The sequence below is a fragment of the Lygodium microphyllum genome, chromosome 10 (genome assembly GCF_053477565.2).
Source record: "Lygodium microphyllum isolate KBCC chromosome 10, Lygodium_microphyllum_v1.1.10, whole genome shotgun sequence".
NCBI classification, from domain to species: domain Eukaryota; kingdom Viridiplantae; phylum Streptophyta; class Polypodiopsida; order Schizaeales; family Lygodiaceae; genus Lygodium; species Lygodium microphyllum.
This window is the reverse complement of record NC_141144.1, coordinates 70,178,340-70,202,506: the sequence shown is the minus strand read 5'-3', so window position 1 is coordinate 70,202,506 and position 24,167 is coordinate 70,178,340. Positions and strand designations below refer to the sequence as shown.

The 24,167-nt window shown below is 43.5% G+C and overlaps 1 protein-coding gene across 1 annotated transcript; it reads right to left on the bottom strand.

Moving 5' to 3' along the window:
• Positions 1–20,152: 20,152 nt before the first annotated feature.
• Positions 20,153–22,532, bottom strand: LOC148030137 (coatomer subunit alpha-2-like). The gene is made up of 3 exons (XM_087687206.1): positions 21,979–22,532; positions 21,361–21,849; positions 20,153–20,888 (listed from the first exon to the last, which is right to left on the bottom strand). The coding sequence occupies exons 1-3, from the start codon at positions 22,214–22,216 to the stop codon at positions 20,596–20,598; spliced, it is 1,020 nt and encodes a 339-aa protein (XP_087543332.1). The 5' UTR covers positions 22,217–22,532; the 3' UTR covers positions 20,153–20,595.
• Between the last annotated feature and the right edge of the window lie 1,635 nt (positions 22,533–24,167).

Here is a 24,167-nt window from a genome sequence, read left to right as displayed (position 1 = left end):
GAGGGTGGTTGTGGAACTAGAAGAGTAGAAAAGACTAGAAAGAGAAATCGAGGAATAAGAGCAGAGAATAAGGACCTTAGCTCCAAGGCATCACGAAAGCTTGGAAGAGATGAAAAGAAGAGCAGATGAATGGGTGGGCAGGAGTGAAGGATGGATAAGAGACTTAGGAGCCGATTAGCCCTTGCAGAAGGTGACAAGGTGTTAGTAGAAAGTAGGGCAGAGGCCATGCAAATAAGCTTGGAAGCCCAACAATGTGCCTTTCTCAATACTCTCTTAGATGCCACACAATCAGAAGAGGAGGAGGCCATTGCATCATTAATGAGAAAGCTAGAGATCACCTGCAGGGCTCTAAGGCATGGGCTGCACATCCAACCACAGGCAGCAAGAACCAACCAGGGCCCACAAGATCAGCGAAGCATCTTACTAAGAACATGCTTGACGGTCCAAGAAGTGGACTCTCTAGGTCCAAGGAAGCAGATCCATAAGAGCATTAGGGAGAGAAGATGCAAAGGCCGGTTGAAGAAGTAGGGCCAAGCTTTGAAATGGGGGAGCAAGATGAGGAGTTAGTCCCATAGCCTCCCTCTCCATTGGCCAGAAGTACAACAAGAGATAGACACCACTGCAGAAAGAAAAGCAGAGATCAAAAAGAGGAGAACAAACATGTTGGACCAGGTATGGAGGAGGTTGAGAGCTCAACTAGCAGTGGCCCCAAAGGCGCCCATCCCTCCAAGAGAAGATTGTTTCCCAGTAGATTGGAATGCGTAACTCATAGTATGGGAGCAGAAAGAGAATGGATGTGAGCCCTTTGACTTTAATTTATGATTCCCCACTACATTGAGTAGAGTCCTATCAACCAAGGTGGTGGAAGAGGTGATTAATGTAGGAAGAAGGTTAGGAGACAAGTGGGTTCCTGAAAGAGAGAAGAATCCTACCTTATGGGGAATAGAGCCTCCTAACTATTGGGAGAACAAGGTCATGGAAGTGCCCAGAATGATAAAGGGCTATGAGGGCCAGCCAAGGTGGAGAAGGCGCATTTGGGATGACAACATGGACGCCTAGGTATCATTTTGCAACACCCTACCCTTTGAGAGGAATAAACCCACCTACATGCCACATCCTAGAAGGGTAGGAGTGGACTTCAATCTAGATGTCCATGGCCGATATGACTTCCCAAAAATCTATAATGTCAACATCACTAAACCTAAGGAAGCACTCACCTTTTCTGAGCAAGACTTGTATGCCTCTATTGACCACTTTCTCAATGAATTGAGCTCTTGCACAGACCCCACTTTCCTCACAACTTGTAATTACCTTAGGCTCCTTAGAGTATTATTAAAACAAGACCCTACCCCGCAAGAATATTGCCTCTTGCCACTCTTTTTTGATCTCAATGCTAGTATAGATAGCTGTGCAATGGCTAGTGATGGGCATTGCCCTTTGACCATCTTTTTGTGTAGCTCTCCTAGAGGATATGAGCAATAGTTGTTTCACTAGCTGCAACCACCCATTTTTGTCCACAACCCTTCTCAATGTTCAAATGAGCCTAAAATGATACATATAGGGAAAAAACTTTCTTAGTAAGTCCCTTAAAACCCCCACTTCTCCCTCTCATGACTATGACGACAAATATTAGCTCCTAAGGCGCATTTTAAAATGCAAAGGCATCAAACAAAATTTTGTAAAAGAGTGCTTGACTTTCTCATGTGCAAATTGTAAAATCTAGACGAGCATAGGTGAAGGGATAAGGCAACTAGAAGGGAATAGGGAAAGAGGACCTTGGCAAGAAGCCTGGTCATGTAAAAAGGGGGATGGGTGCCTAAGGGATTTAAGGCTTGTATATAAACTCAAAAAGTGAATGAGAAGCTCATTCTTTGGTGTGTGGCTAAAGGTAGCTTCTTCTTCCTCTCTCCTTCTCTCCTTCTTGCTTATGTGTGCTTGTGCTTGAGAGAGGGAGTGTGAGAATGTAAGGGAGTGAGTGTGAGGGTTAGGGACCGTGGTGGAGAAGCTCTCCATCTTTCCCTCTCTTCTTCTTTTCTCTTCTCTTCTCTTGATCCATGCCCAACTATGGAGGATGGAGCCCGAAGAGGAGGCTTGAGGTTGCTTGAGCTCACCACTAGGATCCTGGAGCTACCGGAGTGCTTGCGGGAGAGGAGGCCACTCGTTTGAGCATCGAGATAAGCTCACTATATCTGTGGAATCGGAGGTGCATTCGCTCAGTGAGAGATAGCCATTAGAGCTTGCTTAAAACGCTTGAACAATAAGCTGTTTGTGAGTCTTAACAATAGTTAAGCGTGAGCTTCCACTACACTAGGAGACCAAAGACGGATGCTGTACACTAGTCTAGACAATGCCAAACGCAATGACTTTAATAACCTCAAGAGTCTCTTCATCAAGAGATTCTCTGAGGCAGGATACTCTGATAACCTCATCTTTAGATTGATGAATGTTAGTCAAAAGGAAAGGGACGATATTTGAGACTATGTCACCCACATGCATAGTCGCTTTAAGAGAATCCTAGCCCACAGAGCGACCTAGTGAACGAGTAGTCTCCACCATGTTCATAAGCAAAATCCAAAGAGCGAAGAGCTTTACAAGGCCTTGGTGAGCAACTTAACCTTGTAAATGGATGTGCTAGCTAGGGTCTTTGAAGAAGCCATACGAGTGGATGACCTACTCAAGGAGAGAGAGCTCGAGACCCACAACTCAAGACAACACTATCTCCAGAACCTTAGCAAGGGCTACGATCATTAGTGAAAGATCTAACTAGAGCACCCAAGTCAAGGGAAAGAGTGCTGACTAGAGGCAAGAGTTGGAGGACATAAAGTTAGAGTTGACTAGGTTGCAATAGATTATGAGAAGGCCTACAAGAGCTCACGTGCAATACATGCATTGCGGAGGAAACCACCTTTTAGTCGGGTGCATGGATCCTAGATCTAGACCTTGTGCCAATTGTGGTAGGTTTGTCCATGATGCAATGCATTATCAATTACCAAAGCGATTTTTGTACCCATAGGCATACGATCATCCTTACTACCTAGGGAATAGACCACCATATCACAGAAGGGGAGCTCCATTAGCTCTCCTAGCACCTAATGATTCAAAGCTAGCTATCCCTAGGATGGATATCAACCCCACAAGGATACTTAGACCACCTAGACCCATTGTGACGACCCATCCACCGAGTGAAGCCTCCTATACATTACATAGAGGACCTGAACAAGGATGAAGCATACGTAAATCCTTAATCTCATACGACAAAGATGGTAATCTCATCTTGATGGATTTCAGACTAGTACCAGTGACGGCGTTGGGTAGGGGAAGAGGTAGAGGTCTAGGAGGATAGAACTAGGAACCCATCACATGATGGACTTGTGGTCACCTAGGACACATCTCATCTCGATAGCCCGAAAAGGGGGAAAGCCAATGCGGACCTGAGATGCCCTTAGTGTGGGATCACACACTTGTACCGCGAATGGACTAGGTAGAAATCTTCCACTAGTTCGGCTATCATGCCATCTATACCATTAGGATTGCTCGAAGTTAAAACACTTGATGGCAAAGCCTTGTCGATTCCGTTGAATGTAATGACTCAAGCATAAACAAAGCAAGCTGTTATTTTATTACTAGGACATGCAACTTCAATAGTAAGAAAGAGAAGCCATAGAAGAAGAAAAAGGAGGGATAAGACGAAGATTACGCTTAAGATAGATAGTGCCACCATGTTACCAAAGGGGAAGCAAGTCATGGATGCAGAAGCAGAGATATTTGCTCCTCAGAGAGTAGAAAAGGGAAGTGCCAAGGTTAGAGAATATCTTAATTTGAGTCACGAATTAGTTGTTGATAAGGTCAAGGAGTGAGTGAGAGAAGCCCAAGCACACCTAAAAGATGCAAAACCCATTATTGAAGATGAGATCTCTAATATGAGCACACTGGTCTCATCTACTCAGTTAAAATCAAGAGACGCATCCGCATCCCACGTAGCACTGTATAGACAGAGCCTAGACACCACAAGTGCATAGAGATTGCGCAAGATCATTGGCAAAAGAGTGTAGAACCTAACGAAAAGCTGGTGGCGGGAAACTTGCTTATGACATCGATATCAACCCTTGTGACCGTACCTTTGGGAGAGCTGCTTAGGCAGAACTTGATGCTATGGCAAGGGTTGAAGCAGTGGGTAGAATGACATGATGAGCTTGGAGTGATCAACTTGCCTGACCATGACGTGGTAACGCTTATACCAACTTAAACCTTGAACTCAATACCTAAGTCCTTACAAGTGAATGCTTTCTTGGAAGACACTGAGATGCACACAGTCTTGCTTGTCAATGCATTAGGAGACGCTACAAGGAAGGGAATTGTAGATATGGGAGTTGGAGTCAGTGTGTTCAGCCATGCAGTCCTGCAACTTGGAGTAACCCACCTATGGAGACTGCAAGGTTTAATGTCACACTAGCTAACAGAATGAAGGTTAGACTATATGGAGTGCTAAAGGACTAGCCCTTGAAGATAGCAAGAGTCCAGATCTCAGTGAACTTCATAGTCATGAAGGGAGTATCCTATGATGTCCTGCTAGGTTGGCCTTGGATATGAAATGCACAAGTGATAGAAGATTGGGGTAACGGTGTCATATTCTTAGGCAACAGCTCTAAGGTTGTGAGAGTTGAGATGGATACTTGGAAGACCACTCCAGTCGACCTAGATGCCATCTCTGCTATGTTGAAAGGAGACTCACAAGTCAGCAATTTATATGGGCCACTAACAAAGTATATCCCTTGCCTTGAGGGGACGAGCGGGATGCATGTGCTAGCCACCATCGATTTGCCATTCTCAGATGAGGAGGAAGATTATAAGCAGGTTGCTACTAGGACAGGTGGTGAGTCCCAAAAAGTCACATAATCTTAGTTGCCACTTGTTTAGGGTCCACCATTAGTACCACTCTGCATGATGGCTAGGAACTCTAGCAAGACTAACACTAGTGCACCCACCACAGAGCCTTCAATGTTGAACCTGCCTATAAATGTAAGGGTATCCACTATCACTGAGATTAAGGAAGAGGATGAGGAAGAAGTGGCACCTTCCTACCTATGCATATTAGTGACTGCCCAAAAGACACACGCCTTTGATGCACTTATTGATGAGGGAGATGACTTTAATATTCTTACACATGGTCATTGGACCCTCATTGGCCAACCCCAATTGCAGCCTTCCAATGCTAAACTCAACCCATTTGGGGGATAGTTCTACTCACTATTGGGAAAAAGCAAAATAGCAATCTCTATTGAGACTGAAAGCCTACCTATGATCTTCTATGTTGGCTAACACCAAGGCTGCTGGTAAGGAATTGCTGCTAGGATGCACATTCAAGAAATAAGCACACTGCAATGTTGACTATGACTCATAGCAAATTCACCTCGCCATTGGTAATGTTCGAATAGTGATAGCTTTCAGCAAGGGTAGCGTGGCTCCATCTTAGCATGCAGTGCCACTGGTAGAGGAACCAAGTATAAGGTCTAAGAAGGGGGGCCATAACTCGTACTACGTTTGCTTCACCACCTAAAGGAACCACACCCAAGGTCACTGAGCAACAACTCAAATGGGTACCCAAATGCCAATTGTAGCTAGCTAGAAGCCAAACCGTGTGAACTCATAAGCACAAACATCACGACCTAGGCCTAGGAGGCAAAGCTAGATCTATAGAAATAGAAGAAGAGTCAAGCTGCTATGGGTACCCAAAGACCTATTGCGTGCTCAAGGTTACAACAAAGGAAACAACTAGATTTGTTGCCCAAGACTGCAAATGGTACACGTGTCCCTCAATCTAGGCCCTCCAGCCCATCTCCTCCAAACGGTAAGCTAGCAATGACTCAGAACCAATTGATCCAAAAACCCATTGAGCCCCAACATATCTATCAATCAAAACCACTAGCTGCCCTTGCCCCTAGACCAACTTAACCTAATACTTCTAGTGTTCCAATAGCTCCACAAGTAGAGAACAACACATCAACTGAGTTGCGTGCCCAATCCATCGAAAAGTGGCCACAGGCCGCCTCAAACCCTCCTATAAGAGGAGATCCATCCTTGTCTTGGGCTTAGACCTAGCTGTGAATATGAGAGACGACCTTGTCACTTATATCAGATGCTTGGACGCCACATTCACCATGTTAGCTAGAAGCTATGAATGGCTAGACTTAGGTCTCCTCGATGAGACATTAGCAATGGAAGTATGCTCCTTACCATGCACTTGGGAGGAATATGAGTTCATACTCATCAATATTCCCGAAATGGCCGATAGCGAGATCTCTTGAGAGAAATCTTGCACACAACAACTGATCACATCCTATCGTAGGAGCAAAGTCTCTGCAACAAGCGAGGAGCTAGAATAGCTAACAAAGTTAGCTGACTTTGACTCTCCATTTGTGCAAAAATGGTTTGCTCTATATCTCCAATGGGAACAAGAGACTTGCTAGATCATGACTAATGTCGAGCAGAGACGCGTAATCAAAACCACTGAGTACAACCCTATCTATGTGACTCCTACCTCAATCAGAGTCTTGGCCATCATGTGAAAACAACCTTTAGAGGAATATCTCATGGCCCATCCCTATTTCGATCAAATCTTGACTGGGAAGAACTGCATATTACTAGCATGACAAACTTTGATGACTTCCTCACTGATGTCCTGACCTACATTACACACGTAGGCATTAGACATTGTGACATGGACCATCAAGCCCACTTGGAGTATAACCCAAACTTCTACGATTGGCTCGTGATGAAGTAAAGCACATCACACATGCGCTTCATGCCCTTCACCTTCATTCTCCAATCCTAGGAAGGATTTTCATCACTCTCAGGGGGAGAGGGGGTAAGGTGGAAAATAAGATAAGACTTGAACCCTAAACCAAACTTTTAAAAAGCAAAAAAGAGTGATAAAAGTCAATTTGTACTTAAGGAAAAATTTCATGAAATGCTGGACAGAACTATGTGGATTGATTGAAGTAAACAATTTCATTCTATACTTGAGCACTTTATCTTTCCATAGCATATATTCGTAACCCCCTCATCTTTTTAGAAAAAGTCATTTCAAGTAAATTAATAGTGAGTTGTCGCATTATGATAGGAACCCAAGAAATGGCTGGGCATGACAAAGGCATCAACCTCCCATTCATAGAAGAAGAGCAAGATAAATATGGCCTAACAATAGAAACAAGGGCCTTCAATTAGCTTAAATTTAGAAGCATTCAGAACTTAGAAAGTGTGATGATGAAAGAGCAAGTGGTAAAACAGATGGTCGACCAAGGTAACCTTTTGGTAAATATATGGAAAAGGTTGGCCAAGCCATCAACTACAACAAGTATGCGGAATTCTTATGAGCTTTTGATGTGAATAGGAATTGTGGCACTATAAAATGAGATAGGGAGGAGAGATTTGCAAAGTAGAAGTGGAGTTGAGCCCCGAAATGGTAGAAAGAGCTCTAGGGCTAGTCAACAAGTCCGAGAGGCAGCCCAAAAGAGATGTTTATAGTATACTAGGGATGGACAAGGCCCAAGTGTACACAAATGATAGAGTTAGCTTAGCCGACATCCTTGAACCTGACATCAGGCTGCAAGGAAAGACAATCCATGCTCTATTTTGTAGTCAGAGGTACAATGCCTTGATGAGTAGGATTGGAGTGCACTACTTGTGAGTCTCGTTGGCCAGTCTCTAGATGAGACCAATTGGAATGGCTATGTGTGTATGATGTGAAATCGTTAGCGAAATTGCTAGCCATAGGAGCCAAAGCAGTAGGTGGGGAGTCTCCATCTGCCATAGTAGAGGCGACAAGGAAAAAGCTAGCAGCTAAGGCCTCCAATATAAGCTTTGGAGGGGTACTCACCACCATCGTTAGGAGGCCATTGGGGACTTTGAAAGATAGGAAGTAGTAGAAGAAACCCTTGAGTACTCACTAGCCCACATATTGCCAGTGCCATCACCTAGAAAGAGGGAAGCTCCACCCCCTGCCCACCAACAACAAGAGGCCTCATGAGAGAACCATCAACAGAGGAAGGGAAGGAGAGATTAATCCCATCAAGCCGAGGCGCAAAAAGAAATCTCAAGTTGAGCATCCTAGGAAAGAGGAAGAAAACTGTAGCAGAAGAAGAGTAGGAAGTAGAAGCTACACAAAAGGAATCGAGGGAATGAACGGAGAAAGGAACAGGAAGAGGAATAGGAACAAGTAAGAAAGGTGTAAGAGGAGTCAAGAAGGGAGGAAGAGGAACAAAGAAGAAAGCAAGTAGAAAATGAGGAAATGCTAAGGAGAGAAGAGGATGAGAAAATGGCTCTCACCATCAGGCTGTTGGTCAAGCAACCCTCTTGCGCTGAAGAGCTAGCTAGAAGGAGCCTAGATGATGCACCTGGAACCAGCTCCACAATAGAAGAAGTGGCTAGGGACTTGTGGTGGAAGGCAAAGGGAAGGCCCCATTAGAATTGCCCCTGCCCATCATGGTCACCATCACTACTACCACCCAAGAAACCATGAATGCCACAGTGGACCAAAGCAATGTGATAACTTATGTTTAATACCTATTCAATGTAGTGCAACATCTTGGACCAACACCCATGAAGGGGATGCAATGGCAGTGGAGAAGGAGAAGAGGAAGATGTGGGAGAGAAGAGCACACACAATGTAGGTGCTATCCAACTGAACTGATAGCCTTATTGCACTATCAAATTATATATGAATAAAGAATGGGCGGTCATAGTATACACGGGTAGGCCCAGAGGCCTTTTACCCCAACAACCTCCCACTAAAAGGCCAATGTGGCTGGGGAGTGAAAACAAAGAAAAGAAAAGAAAAAAAAGACAAGGTGAGAAATCATAACATCTCACCCAACGCCCAATCGGAAAGCGAGTTGTGCAAGAAGTGTCAGGAACCTCTGTAGAAGAAGAGTCAAGCATCCCCGAGTCCATGACATCTAGGAGATAAGCGATCCCGCAGCTCCATACAACGGAGCAATCCAAGAATGCTTCTCATGAAGCAAGCACAACTCATCAGTGCACGGCTCTATAAAGCATCAGAGTCGTGCATAGCATTAGCGTGGCGCATATAAGACAGCGAAGAGCAGTCAAACTCTCCAGAGTCAATCATTGAAAGAGGGCCAACATCCCGGACACTTGTCCAATGGGGTCTCAAGACTACATGTGGCCTCAGCGAAGCGGAAGATTGACATATGACTGGTTGTCTAGCCTGCAAAACTACAAGAAAACGGCTCTCATGAGCCTGCGGGGTCTAGCAACTGACCACCAACATCCTGACCTTGACTGCTATGCATAGCTATGTCATCTGGGCCAATAAGTGCCTCATTTTTAGCATAAACAACTTGCTATAATGGCACTGTAGTTGCTATAAAATCAGCCAATAAAGCGTACTGAACGCTCATCAAGAGGGCTAAGAGGTGTTTGCGTCTCATAGAAGACAGCATGACGGCTGCGTATGACCTGCTGGGCATCCAAATCCCATAATCTGCAGGCCTTAAAGTCACCATCTCCATAGCTAAGGAGGATACATCTACGTGATATAGGTTCATGTGGCAGATGTACAGATGCTTGGCAACCAAACATCCTCAAGTAATCATAGGAGGGCTGCATGCCACTCCATGCCTCATGGGGTCTAATACCATCCAAGGTCAAGCACGGCGTCCTATTAACCAAATAGACTGTTGTCATAAGGGCCTCAGCCCAAAAACAATAAGACAACCCAGCTGTGGTAAGCATAGAAGCAACCTTTGCTTGTAAGGTCAGACACATGCCATGAGCAATCCCATAATACCGTGGGCAGAAGAAATCAATGCCATACTGCTGACAAGAGGTCGGAAAGCTGAGAGAGAGAGCATGACTCTCATAATCCATCTGCAAGCACCTAGGCCTGCTACCAGCAGAATCCATAAACCTATCAAGCATAACTGTAGCATCCTCAATCTGCACCAAGGGAAAAGCCCAAATACGATGGGTAGCATGATCAACAAAGGTCACAAAGTATGACACTCCACCAAGTGACTGGGAAGGCATAGGTCCATATGCTGCAAAATTGACAAGATCTAGAGGAGCATGCCTCATACGATCGCCATAAGCCAAGGGGGCTTTGCAAGGACCAAGAGTACAATTAGGGCAAGCATCAAGATCTGTAAGTGACATAGGAGGCAACAATGAGTTTGAACGAGACAAGATCTCCATCTCTCTGTGGTGCATATGGCCTAGGCGATAATGCCATAACAATGCATGTGGTATCGAGATAACTGCAACCATAGAATCTCCCACATGAGAGACATGCAGTGGGTAATGAGAACCAACTCGAGAAACTTTGGCCAAAACCAAGCAACCATGACAGATCTTCCATGACCTATCCTGAAGAGAAACAGAGTAACTTGCATCATGCAACTGACTGACAGAAATCAGGCTCTTACTGAGCATGGGAACATGTAGAACATTCCTGAGCATAAGAGAAGTCCCATTAGGCAAAGCTAGGTGTATGTTCCCTGTACCAACAATAGCATAAGTCTGCTCAAGGCCCAGATCAATACATCCATAAACCTCCCTATAAGAAGAGAACCATGCTCTATGAGGGGTAACATGACAAGATGCCATAGAGTCGAAAAGCCAATCAAAGGCATGGGCTTGATCATTGAGCAAGTAAGCTGTAGGGAAACTAGATGACATGAGGACATGCTCAACTGCATCATCATGGGTAACTGCATGTACCTCACCACTAGAAAGAGTGGTAATATCTGCTGCATTGCTGACTCTTTGCTCATGTCGAGTTTGTCTCTGTCTCTGCTGCTCTCTAATCCGTCTAAAGCATTTTCTTTGAACATGCCCAAGCTTCCCACAATAGAAGCAAACAACATCTGAAGTAGAAGAACCTGTAGAAGATGACAAGGAATCCAAGTCATCATGAATAGGGCTATCCATAGCATCCACGGAGCTCAAGCAGTCGAGGGCTATCCCAACATAGGGAACCTACTTATAAAGACAATCATCTGCTAGTACATTGGTGGTAGAAGCATGCTACAAATGCTCATGAAACCTTAATGGATGGGAGGACATAAAGGCATCAATCAAGGATGCAAAAGCTCCCACATGAAGAAGAGTCGTAGCCAACTGCATGACATAACCAACCACTATACAATAAAGCATAAGACATATGTCATAAGAGCATATGATATTCAGCCATGAAATCAGCCCATAACCATATGCATATGCATAGCTCTGTAGTACATCATGCCACCAAGAAACATCCAAGTCAAGTAAAGACCGACAAGTGGCAAAGCATCCTGCAAGTGTCAAGCTCCAGGTGAAGCCCAAACATCTATACAACAACATCCAAATAAGTGGCTTTGTAAGGTATACAACAGTAGACCATGTGCATAGACGGGTAAGCATACACAACATCTGCTCTCTAACATGGACGGGCAACAAGAGCCTAACTAGCATAGAAGCTAGACAACAGAGGAGCAAGAAAGCCATAACTGTAAATCCCAAGCACTATCTAAGTCCACTGATCAGTAAGTATCCCGCATATCAAATGCAAATGAGCAATCATAGCTCAATAGGCAACTGCCAAAACAAGGGAGCAGTAATGGACAAGATCCATAATCGGAGCATCAAATCCCATATAGCATCCAAGATCGTAACGAAAAAAGCCAATTCAATGTCCAACTGCTCAAGGGAATACTTAAATGAATGTCAAGACGAGCTCAAACAACTGCCATCCATAGCCAAAGCATGAAGCATTCATCCAGACATCATAACTCGTACTGGGTAGCCTAGGCATAAACCATATCATAGATGAAATGCAATTGTAAAGAAGTGATAGTCAAACCCAAATCAAGCTCTAATATCAGCTCAAAAGCATTCCAGAGCATAAACAAGACATGTGGCATAGTCCAAATACATCATGACATCATACCAAGTAGCCGGGAGCACCCCGTGACCAATAGGCATAACCCAATTGTAGCATGGATAGCTTCAGCCCTGAAGTTTCCAGCAGCATATAACCTCTGTAAACTGAGAAAATCAGTGCTCAATCCAAGTTCAAAATCCATAGGCAAACCATAGGCATACATTCCCGTATGTATAGGCACCAACCGGGCATAATCGGGCATCAAATGCCAAGACCTGTAAGCATAAAATTGAAGTAACAGGTGGCTGCCCTGTTTTGGACAGATCTGGGATTGTTCAAAATAGTCAATGGCTGAGCTAAATCAGCTCCAAATGCGTCTCACATAAGAGGCATAACAGCCACAAGTGATTCGATATCAATAGACATTAGTAGAAGCATCACATCAGCCATAAACATACAAATACATGCTGTCTCAGACCTGAAATCTATTGCAGAATATTCTGTGATCAGAATTTGGCAAATCCGACATCACCATCGCGTCTGGAGTGTGCCAAAACCCCAACTTAGACTCTTACCTTGCCTGAATCGGGTTCCGAATGCCCGAGATGTGACAAAAAGAATGATTTTTGGGCCAGATTTTGAAACAGGCGCAAAAAAAACGTGAGCTGGCTGGGGGGGTCTACTGTCCCACATGTCAACAATGGGGCCCAAAGGAGGCACAAATGGGGGCCAAAGAAGGCCTACACCAAGCCTTAGCAAGCCTTGATAGGCTGGAAGAAAGATCCAGGCGAAGGAAGCTCCAAGAGGTGTGAGCTATGGCTGCCCACAATCTGTGAAAACCCTGTTGAGTTGAAAACTGAGTGAGAATGAAGATCTCATACCTCGTGTGGAAGGTCGAGATAAGCTCTTGAAGACCCGCTCTGATACCAGTTGAAGGAGATGCAATGGCAGTGGAGAAGGAGAAGAGGAAGATGTGGGAGAGAAGAGCACACACAATGTAAGTGTTGTCCAACTGAACTGATAGCCTTATTGCATTATCATATTATATATAAATAAAGAATGGGCAGTCATAGTATACAGGGGTAGGCCCAGAGGCCTTTTACCCCAACAACCCAGTGGAGGAGCCCCCTTACCAGGAACAATGAGGTCTGCCATCGTGGATGCTGAGTCAAGGAAGGACCCACCCAAAGAACGGCCATGCCAGGGTCAATGCAATTAATATGACGAGTATGCCCAAGAACTACTAGGTCACTTGGAAAGAATAAAAGAGGAGAGGAAGGTAGCACTGGTAGAGCTAGAAACAAAAAGGAAACATTCTTAGCCTACCAACTTGAAAAAATGCACCAAATAGCCATCCAACAAAGGTAGATAAGTGACTTGAGGGAAGAGTTGGAAGCTAAACATGCAATAGAAGGGAAAACAGAGGAGAAAGTCACAAAAGAGCCCCATGGCGAGAGAAGCGGAGAGAACAAGTGATGCTGGAGGAGGACTTTTCAATTCTCTTGCAGTAGGAGCAGATGTAAGAGTACCTTGACTAGCTAAAGAGAGCTGGAGATGAGCTCATTGAGGAGCTAGAAAGGGTTAGGACCCAAGCCTATGTAGAATGCAAAAAGGAGAAATAACAAAAGGAAGAGATACTCAAGGAATTGCATGAGGCTAAGGCACAGACACACGAAGTGAGAACCAAAAAACTAACAGAGATGGAAAACAAACTGTAGATGGCCCTCTTAGAATGAGAATGACTAGCAAAGCAACTGAACTGCCTCAAACAACAGAAAGAGAAAATGCTAAGAATTTGAAAGGAGTAAGAACAGATGGTCATGATGCTCTTTCAGTACAAGAATCAGGGCGCGTAGAGAGGATGAGTAAAAAGACCAGGGTGTGGGAGGAACAGACCACTGGAAGACTTAGAGATCTTGCCAAATGCCTCACCTTGGCAGAAAGCAAATGAATCATGACATTAGCTAGGGCGAAAGCGGCGTAGGCAAGTCTTGAGGTCCAAACAATAGGCCTTTTTGAACACAATCCTGCATGTGACTCAAGCCGAGGGTGAAGATACCATGGAAGGACTATGAAGGAAGCTAGAGCCTACAAGACGAGCCCTGAGATACGGCCTTCATGAAAGAGTATTGAAAGAGAGCACCAACCTAAGTAGGGAGCAACAACGAAAATACCTAAGGCAGGCGGGGCTCTCAATGAATGAGCTGGAGGAGTTAGGGTTTAGAGAGCCAGAACAACCAGTTCAGTCACCTACTGTAGCTCCAACAAAACCACCAAGAGAAGAAGGGCCAGACTTCGAACAAGGCCAAGATGAAGAAGAACAACCACAAGTTCCGAGCTCAGCATAGTAGATGCAACACACATAGAAGAGTAGGGTGAGGAAGCCACCCCTGAGAGGGTTGTGGAAAGGAAGCATAGTAGAGAGAGCAGGTGTAGCGCTCGCACGAAGAAGGAGACTCCAAGCAAGGCCGTAGCAGGTTCCTGAGGTCCAGGTCCCACAAAGCGAGGAACGCTACCTTGTAAAATGGGCCTAGGAACTGGCTATTTGGGAACAATGGGGAAATCAAAGTTGACCCTTCGAGTTCTCTTTCCACTATCCTCATTCTTTAGATAGAGTTCTATCTCTAAGGGTGGTGGGGCAAGTGATCAGGCTCATGCAACATCTAGAGAATAGGTGGATAGAGCATAGAAGAAGACACCCCATAAGATCGCAAAGAGAGTTCACTTATTATTGATAAGATAAGGATTTGGGAGATTTCTAAGTTTGTCAGCATGGATAGAAGCCCAACCACGATGGCAACAATACGTTTGGGACATCAACCTTGATGCTTGGGTAGCCTTCTACGGCACCATACTAGATAAGTGCAATGACCCTACCTACATGCCACATCCACGAAGAATAGGAGTAGATTACAACCCGAAAATGCATGGCAGGTACAACTTTCCAAGGATCTACAATGTGAATGCATAAAGCCTAGAGGAGTGCCTCATTAAGTAGGATATCTGCCCATCCATCACACAGTTCCTCGACCAGTTCTCATCCTACCCCGAACCCGCCTTTATTACCACATGTAATTATCTTAGGGTACTTGGGATTTTGCTTAAACAAAAGCCCACGATGGAAGAGGCCCAACACCCACCACTCTTTTTTAATCTAAATGCAGGTATTGATAGCTACATGATGGCCCATCTAATGACGAGGGCCGCACACTCCCACCTTCTTTTTGTAGGGCCATCATAGAAGATACGAATGTTTGGCATCCCTTCCTATCAATGATTTCTCTAAATGTACGTGTTAACATAAAAGGCTACTTGGAGAGTAGATCCTTCCTTACCAAGTCTCTTAGGCCCGCTCATAGTGTAGCCCCTGAAGATCGTAGGGATGATGCCTAGTGTACTTTCTCACCATGTATTAAGTGTCAAAAAAAAAGAAGAAAGAAAGAAAGAAAGAAAGAAAGAAAGAAAAGGAGCAGAAATAAAAGAAAAGAGAAAAAGAAAGGAGAAAAGGACAAGAAAAGAAAGAGAAGAAGCACAAAAAAAGGACGACGTGGAATTCTCATGTAATAATAAAGTGCCACAAACACTGCACTTAGGGGTTCTCAAGTTGGATGCGTTTGGTGGCCTTGGTTGGTTGGCTGCATGCCTAACTCCCTAGCCTTTCTTATGTCCCCACTTCACACTTAGGGCACATCAAGGGCAAGACACACCTAGGGAGTTGGACTTGTCTCCCTAAGTCACACCCACAGCACCTCCCCTATATAAAAATTGGGTCCTTAAGTGTGTGACAATACCACATGCTTCCTTGAGGTTCAATCCAACTCCCAATTTTACTGGCATGGACGATGCAATGCACGATGAGGTAGACACACCCCTAGGTAGTGCACTTTCTTTGTCTTTTTCATGTACACTCAACAACTGCCATATCAACCATTGATATCAGAGGCCCCCTACACCCACTCAATCTACTCTCGGCCTCTGCAATCTCTCATCTAATTGTGTGATGCTTCTTCTCCATGACCAATCTCCACGAAGGCCTATCATTGATCCACATGACAAATCTTCAACCATTGGAGCCCTCATCAAGAAGCGCCAACAAGTGCCACTCGGTTAGAAGGGAGGTAATGTTAACCCCAATGCAAATGAAGAAAAAAGAAAATTAAAAAGATGCAAGGCAAAGTGGAAAAAGGTGGCCCAACTAAAGAAATAGTAGGAAAAAAGGCCAAAAGTGCAAGGACAACCTTAAAAGTTCAGGGTAAGCACAAAAGAGAAAATTCACATTTTAAATATAAAAGTGCTCTCTAAATCCTTGTAAAAGAGCACCGGGCTTCCTCTTGTACAATTTTTGAATGTAGACGGGTATGGGTGAAGGCACAATGCAAACAGAAAGGAAATAAGAGAAGATGACCTAGGCTAAAATTATTGAGCATGTAAAGAAGTGATGGTTGCCCAAAGGGGATAAGGGTTTTGTATAAAAGACAAAAAGTGAATGAAGAAGCTCATTCTTGTGTGTGGCCAAAACTAGCTCTCTTCTTCTTCTTCTTCTTCTTCTTCTTCTTACTTGAGCTTCTCCATCTTCTCCTCTCTTCTTATTCTCTTCTCTTCTCTTCTCTTGTCTCACGTGCAGTAATGGAGCATGGAGCTTGGAGCTGATCCTCAAGCTTGCTTGCACCTTGGATCATGGAGCTACCGAAGTGCTTAAGGGAGGAGGCAACTCGATTGAGCATGGAGGTAAGCTCACTACACTTGTAGGTGTGAGGGCGCATATGGCTATGTGAGAGATAGCCATTGCACTTGGAGGTGATCCTCAAGCTTGAGCTTGCACCTTGGATCATGGAGCTACCGAAGTGCTTAAGGGAGGAGGCAACTCGATTGAGCATGGAGGTAAGCTCACTACACTTGTAGGTGTGAGGGCGCATATGGCTATGTGAGAGATAGCCATTGAACTTGGCTTGAAACGCCTGAAACAATAAGCAGTCAGTGGGACTTGGTGGTTGAGCAAAAAGCTCCCATAATCATATTACTACGTAAGACATGCATCAATATGTGAAATGTGTCAATCAATAGTAACAATGGTGCTTTTGTAGCACCAAACATAAGTAGTATGTAGTGCCAATCCCAACAATGTGTCGAAAGAGACTAGGTGTATAAGACATACATAAACACGTAAAATGTGTTAATCAATAGTAACAATGGTGCTTCAGAGCCAAACTTTAAAGCACCAAACATAAGCTGGTGCGAAGCGTTGGGAAGACACTGCACGCAGAGCGCTTAATAGGGAAACTAAAAACACCTTATGAAAAAGAGGTTTTTTATAAAAGGGGAGAGAGGGGAGGATTTTCATATTCGGAATGTTTTTTGAGATTTGAATATATGAAAATATAGGGGGCGTAAAAAGGAATTGAATGAGTCTAATATTAATTTTACTTTTAGAATAGGAACTATCATACAACCAAGTACCCATGCATATCCAAGGGAAAAGGGAGGATGTCACAATCAAAATGAGACCTCTATACTGAGTTCATGACACAATGCCAAGTCAAGATTAGATCTTAATCTCTCATTTAATCCATTTTTTGAGCTTAGTCCTCTTGCTAGGGAGATTTAAGGTTGCATATTGCCTTGTACTTAGAATCCTTCATTGAATGCATGATGTTTAATTAAATCAATAGCTTGCTTGCCTTCCCCACTACATAAGAAATACAATTAATCATGGCAACTTGGCTCATTTGTTTGATCCTTACTCTAATACTCCCCTTGTGGTGTGTGTACTGATTTGATCTTAAAGAGAGTAATAAGCCATTATAAAAGGGTAAGTTGACATCCAATGAGTCACTAGACTACCAAGGTAAGCCCCTTCCACCCAACCTATTGTCCATTTCTTGCATTTCATGAAAAGGCCAATGTTTATTTTTTCCGCATGCACCTGATGTTGGTTGAGTAATTAAATTTTTTTGCCACGCATACTTTGGCCGAGGAAAAAGGTTGATTCTAGATGAGATGGTAAGCCAAAAGAGAGGTGACCCTCCCTTACTACTTAAGACCCTAAAGGGGCACACCACTTGTCAACTCAAGGGGAATTTTGCCCACATCCTAGTGATCCAAAACCCAATACTTGGTATGCAAGTATATGTATACTCTGTGATTATCCCATTCTTGATGGCACATACCTTGATCTAAGGCATGCCCCTTGAAGGTTCAAATGGCCGATAGTGAAGAAGAATCAGCACACATGTATGCTCAAAGGTTCCCCTATGCTTGGTTGAAAACTATGTGGTATCAGTTGATCTAATTGCATTAGAAATGGACCCCATTGATGTTATCTTGGGATGTAGCTAGTTTAAACACTTGGGGAAAAATTGCTATGGACTTCTCTAAGCTCTATATGGAGTTTGTTATGCATGGAAAACTCATTTGTTTAGAGGGAGTGCATGATAATGCTAAATCTCAACTAATTACAACAAAGCAATGTTGAGGGTAAAGGCACATGTGCCTAGCCGCTTGTGTATTAGTGATGTGATACCACCCGCACACTTGTACACTACAAGTGGTGGGTGCCCATCACTGTCACTTCATTCTTTATTCTTTTAGTGACATTTGAATAAGAGAAGGCTATTCACACTTTGTGACTGTTGGAGTTCCCACATCTTGTGTCTCTTTCTCTCTCTTGCGCTTGCTCCTTCCACCATAGCTACAAACCAAACCCCAATTCCCCTGAATGATGATGTAGATACTTTCTCTATAATTAATACACAATCTCTCACTCCTCTTGAAAACTAAAAGATCTAGTCTAGTGTTGCATAGAAATATAAAACTCCCATGACCTTTTGATAGTATTTGATGCTTGCAAGTAGTAGGCATTCTTTGATTTAAGTTTTGCACTCACTTGCATTGGGAGGCTCCTGCCTTACACTACATGTTTTGTAATTTGTTTAAAAGGAACCATAATGTATAGGACAAAAACAATGTGATTGGATAGAAAGATATTAGCTTCCATGTTGACTCACTCTTATGATTAGATTAAAAGACTAATGTAAAATGTGCATGCATGCATGCATTATTATGTGCAATGATTATAGATGTAGTTCTCATAAACTATTTCTTGGTAAACATTTTACATGATTTTTAAGTATAAAAGATGAAATATGAATTTCATGCTTGCAAGTGGTGATGCATTCTTTCATTCAAGTTTTGCACTCACTTGCATTAGGAGACTCCTACCTTACACTATGGCAATGGAAGAAAGGAGACGTCACCACACACACACACAGAGAGAGAGAGAGAGAGAGAGAGAGAGAGAGAGAGAGAGAGAGAGAGAGAGAGAGAGAGAGAGAGAGAGAGAGAGAGAGAGAGAGAGAGAGAGAGAGAGAGAGAGAGAGAGAGAGAGAGAGAGAGAATCTAGGCTTCCATATATCATCCTCCTATTGTGTTTCATGCAATGAAAATATCTTAAGAGTTTTAATATGGCTACCTAGGATATTCTCTTTTTTAGTTAAATGTAGAAGTTGAATTAGTTGAGCGTCCAATGAACCGTTTGACCACCCATTCTACTCTCCTAAGCATATATTCGTTAACAATGTAATTAGTGAAAGTTAAACATTTGGTAGGTTTTTAGGCATGTTTCACCCCAATGGATACTGATTGATCCTTTGAGTGATAGACCACCTCCATAGATTGACGACTTGACCAAAATGAATAGCATGTCCCTTGGAGCTACTTAACTCAAGACCACCCACAAAGAGCTAAAGTCGTAACCTGAAACTAATAGATGCATAAAGTCACCATCATGGATAGAGGGTCAAAGAGAAAAGGTGGTGCTGCCAATCAGGAAAGAATGATTGGAAAGAGCTAGTTATAGGAAAGGGAAGAAGAAATAACACATTCATTTGATGTATTGCTTACGTTATGCACCAACATAGGATTGTGATTTGACTTTGAGAGATTCTCTAATTTGATAAGATTATTCTATGGCTGTACACTAATGTACACTTCTTATTTGACCTTGAGGGATTCTCTAATCTAACAATAGTAAGTCCTTGTCTAAAACAACAAACATACAAATAAAGCTAGAGCTGTAGACAAATCTTCGAGAGTTTGACAAAGTTTCATAGCTTAGATAAAGTGGTTGTGACAATATGCTTGTATGAGCTACTAAGAAGGAATGCATTCGATAAGCACAACTATACATAGTTGACAACAAATTGAAACAAAATCATTGAAAGTGGTAAGCTATGGTTGTGCATGTGTCATCGCACTTTTGCTTGATAGGATTCACATTATATCCGTTTTCATCATCTCGGGTCACCCTTATTACTGAGAAGGAAAGGATTATGAAGTCAATTGAAAAAAACATGGAGTTTGGCATGACCTTTAAGTGTAACATGTGAAAATAAGAGAGCACTTTATAAATGTAGTCAAGATAATGAGATGCTATTTCGGTAACCTTGAGTTAGTATATCTGATTCCTCAAAGTGGCTTTGGCTACGAGGGTAACATTCATCTTCAATAAATCAAAATTCAAATATTGGCCAAGCATCCCATCCTCTAAAATGTGCAAAGCCCTATGTTCAATCAAGGTGAAAGCTTCTCATCATGCAAAAGATGGCGCTGTCCATTATCGAGTTGAAGCCGTATGAAGGGAGTAAATTTGTGAGAGATTCAGATGAGCCATCTAGGCTGTATACATGAAATTGAATGTAGTGGTTGACGAAAAGATGGGATCAGAATCCACCATCAACGTTGTTTTCCACATCCAACCTAAATATGATCATCCCATTATCATGTGCGACAGCCAAAAGGTTCGTCTCGGAATGGGCATCAACCACCCAAAAGCGCTCAATATTATCTCTGGAAAATGTTTCGACACGAGTCCCTTTCGACATGTCCCAAAGGCATATGCTTTTGTCCTCGGAACAAGACACTACAATTCCTCGTTTATTAGGATGGAACAAGACACAAGTAACATTGCCATGATGGACGTTGTGCAAAGTATTCGCATGCCATTCTCCTGGTTCTGTGTACATGTAGAAAAGGTCAGCAGAGTGAGCACATTCTGTTCAATAGCACTGATACGTAAATTTTGCCTAGGCAAATTTGTTATAACGACACCAAGACACAAGTAACATAATGAACTCAAGACGTAGATTTTCCTAAGTCAAATTTGATATAATGACAACCAAGATGTGACTAACACAATGAACTCAGGACCCTTGAGATGGTAATGCATGTTTGTGTGTCTATATGTCTGCATGTGTGATTTTAAATTAAATACATACACTATACGCATACATGCATACCAAAGGAGAGAGAGAGAGAGAGAGAGAGAGAGAGAGTGTGTGTGTGTGTGAGCCTCATTTTGTGTGGTGCAAGTACAAACTGAACGTTAGGTTAAATCAAAAGCCAACTTTTGAAAAAAAAAAAGAAGAAAAAGCCAACATGCTTCATGCTCAAAACTATGAATCGTAGGGGAACCGAATCCGACTCACCATCCATTTCCCAAAGCTTGACTTGATGATCATCCGCCCCGGATGCAATCAAGGGTAAAGTTGGGTGAAAGGCGGCCCAATCAACGCCGAGATCATGGCCTTCGAGAGTATACTTGGCTTGATCTATTTCTAGCGGCTCCACCAAAGGAACATCGATCTCCGATACCGTTGAACTTATTGGTGCCGATGTTGATCTCAAGCGACTTAAATCCCAGACCCTTATGGTGTGGTCCAAACTAGCAGTGACCACCAAGTCTTGCTTGCTATGAAACGAAGCACACATCACATAGTGAGTGTGGCCAGTGAGGACAGCTATGCAGTTCCGGGTCTCCCAATCCCAGATTCGGGCGCTTTTATCGTCGCTTGCGCTAATGATCCAGGGCTGCTCGTCATGGAACTCAACTGTGCGGATGTAGTCCGAATGCCCGAGCAACGTGAAACGGCATGTGCGAGTGTCGGAATCCCACACTTTGATGTTGCCATCATCGCCTACAACGTAGGAAGAGGATAACAAACATGCTCTTAGCGTATATTGTATGGTGAAGACTCAAGAGGCTTGTAAAAAGGGCTTGCTTAATAAATAATCACAATAAGAGTAATAATGATTAAAGGTATTACCACCGGAGACGAAGAGGGGCTGGGATTTGTGGAAGTGCACGGAGCGGACAGGCAGGCCATGATGTGCGTCGTCGCCATCGACGGAGTGGACGAGAGCGCCCGATTGGTAGTCCCAGAGCTGGATGGAGCCGCTGTGGAGGCTGGCCAGGATCCACGGCAGGCGGCTGTGGAAGCTCAGCCCCTTCACTCGCCCGCTCTCCCTCTCGAAGACGATATTGCTCTCACTGATCATCACCATGATCCCCTCCTCACACACACACACACACTCACTCTCTCTCTCTCTCTCCGCGTGTGGTTGCGCGATCAAAGACAAGCCGACAGTGCAGATTAATTCCGATGATCAACACGGCTTCTCAAGTTCTCTCTCTCTCTCTCTCTCTCTCCTTATTATGTGCATATATCTGTGAACGTGTGTGTGTATATATATGTGTGCCTGTGTATCCGTCGCGTGCTGTATTTCCGCAGTGCCGGCTGCTTGCATCCCACGGCCCTCGTGAGGAGTCTTCGATCAACATTCGTCAAAGTCGCCCTCTCTCTCTCTCTCTCTCTCCGTGCAAGTGGGTATAAGGAAAGTCGCGAGAAGGAGCGGATTATATCATCCGATGTTCTAATTCCCTTTTTGCAATCATGATGTATGATGAAGGCCAGCCCGGCCCCGAGCTAACTACCTCTCATATAGCTTCGGGTGTGTGCATAGCTTTGTATGCTTCGGGCTTTGGCACAGGGCTTCCTCATCATATACCTACAAAAATAGATCCTTAAGCACCCACATATCATCCCTAGGTGTACTAAAGCGAAACACTACATGAATACACACTGACTGTGAGGCGAGATACTACATGATCTTATATATTTTCCACGATTCTCAATCCTCTCTTTTCCATGATTGAGTGACATAGCTAACAATGGAAGTTTCCATGCATGTGGCCAGGCTGGAGAAACCCCAATGCAGATTGAGATTGTTAAGAGAGAAGGAGAGAGCAAAAAAGTCAAGGCATGAGCAAGAATCACTAGAAGAATGCTTAGTATCGTGAGCTCTTGAGGTAAGCCCTAACACCTTCTTTTGAGTTGTACTTTCCATGGATGCCTTGCCTCTTCTTATCACCTACAACATACCCCCTTCACTTGCATTGATTGAATGATGTGCGTTGCACACTAAGGTCTCCAAGGGCCACAATCTCAAGATATGCTTGTCAAACTGCTACCGAAAATCATTCCAAATCCAACCCTAAGTTCGATTTTTTGGGGTTGCACATCTCGAGACCGCCTCTGTCTATGAAATCCTAGTCACGCTCTTATACTTGTAGACTCCATGATTTCCTTAGACCTTCTTTCCACAACTATCATACACATCTTGCCCATGACTACCTCCTCTCTAAATATGTGTGACTATGTATCCACTTCACCTCCACGATTGCACCTTACATCTTCTCCATCATTGCTAGAAAACTAGCTTTTTGAGCATATACCTTTATCACCCTAACTATGTGATTGAGATCTCCAAGAGTGCACCACCCTAAGATTGCATACTTTAGTTGTGAGCATCAATACTATGGGCTTGATCATCTCTTGGACTAAAAGGCACGAGCTTTCATGTGACATGATTACTAATCTCGAATATGCCTCTCAGAGATCACCTCTCTGAGACCTACCTACAAACTAGTCATCTTCAAGACTGAGGCTCTCTAGTTGTTCATGACTTGAGGGGGAGCAAGGATATCCACAACTGCTCACCCAAATAACCTCTAGTAATAGCAAGAAGCTGAGATTTTCTCCATGAGTACCGGGACTCCACCTTTCCCATGACTACTATTGTCTCTTGACAATGCCCACTACTACACATTGACTACACATTCTATGACCTAGATGCACATGATTGTGACCACTAAGATTTCTTGATTTCCATCTCTCAAACTACCAATGTAAATATCCATAGGACTGTTAAAATTTTCATATCCACCAATCGCAACTGCATATAGCACCAAGAGATTATAAGATACTAGAGTTTTCGTCTATCCTGATTGCTTGCGATCCTCAATGTTATGGAAACACTTGTGTGGGACGACATAGCTTTTCTTGCATATATGCAAAGTTCATGCGTTGTAATCCTTAGAATTGTAGCAGGGAGCATCTCTATTATTGTAGACCTAAGTTGCAACTGCTTGACACAATGCTTGTCTATAACTATT

What these genes read in the sequence shown, in the direction of transcription:
- LOC148030137 (XM_087687206.1), bottom strand. Translation starts at nt 22,216, where the DNA reads ATGGTGATGATCAGTGAGAGCAATATCGTCTTCGAGAGGGAGAGCGGG. An exon ending in GCCCCTCTTCGTCTCCGGTG is followed by an intron (nt 21,850 to 21,978) that starts GTAATACCTTTA and finishes CCTACGTTGTAG; the next exon opens with GCGATGATGGCAACATCAAA. An exon ending in CAAGCTTTGGGAAATGGATG is followed by an intron (nt 20,889 to 21,360) that starts GTGAGTCGGATT and finishes ACATGTACACAG; the next exon opens with AACCAGGAGAATGGCATGCG.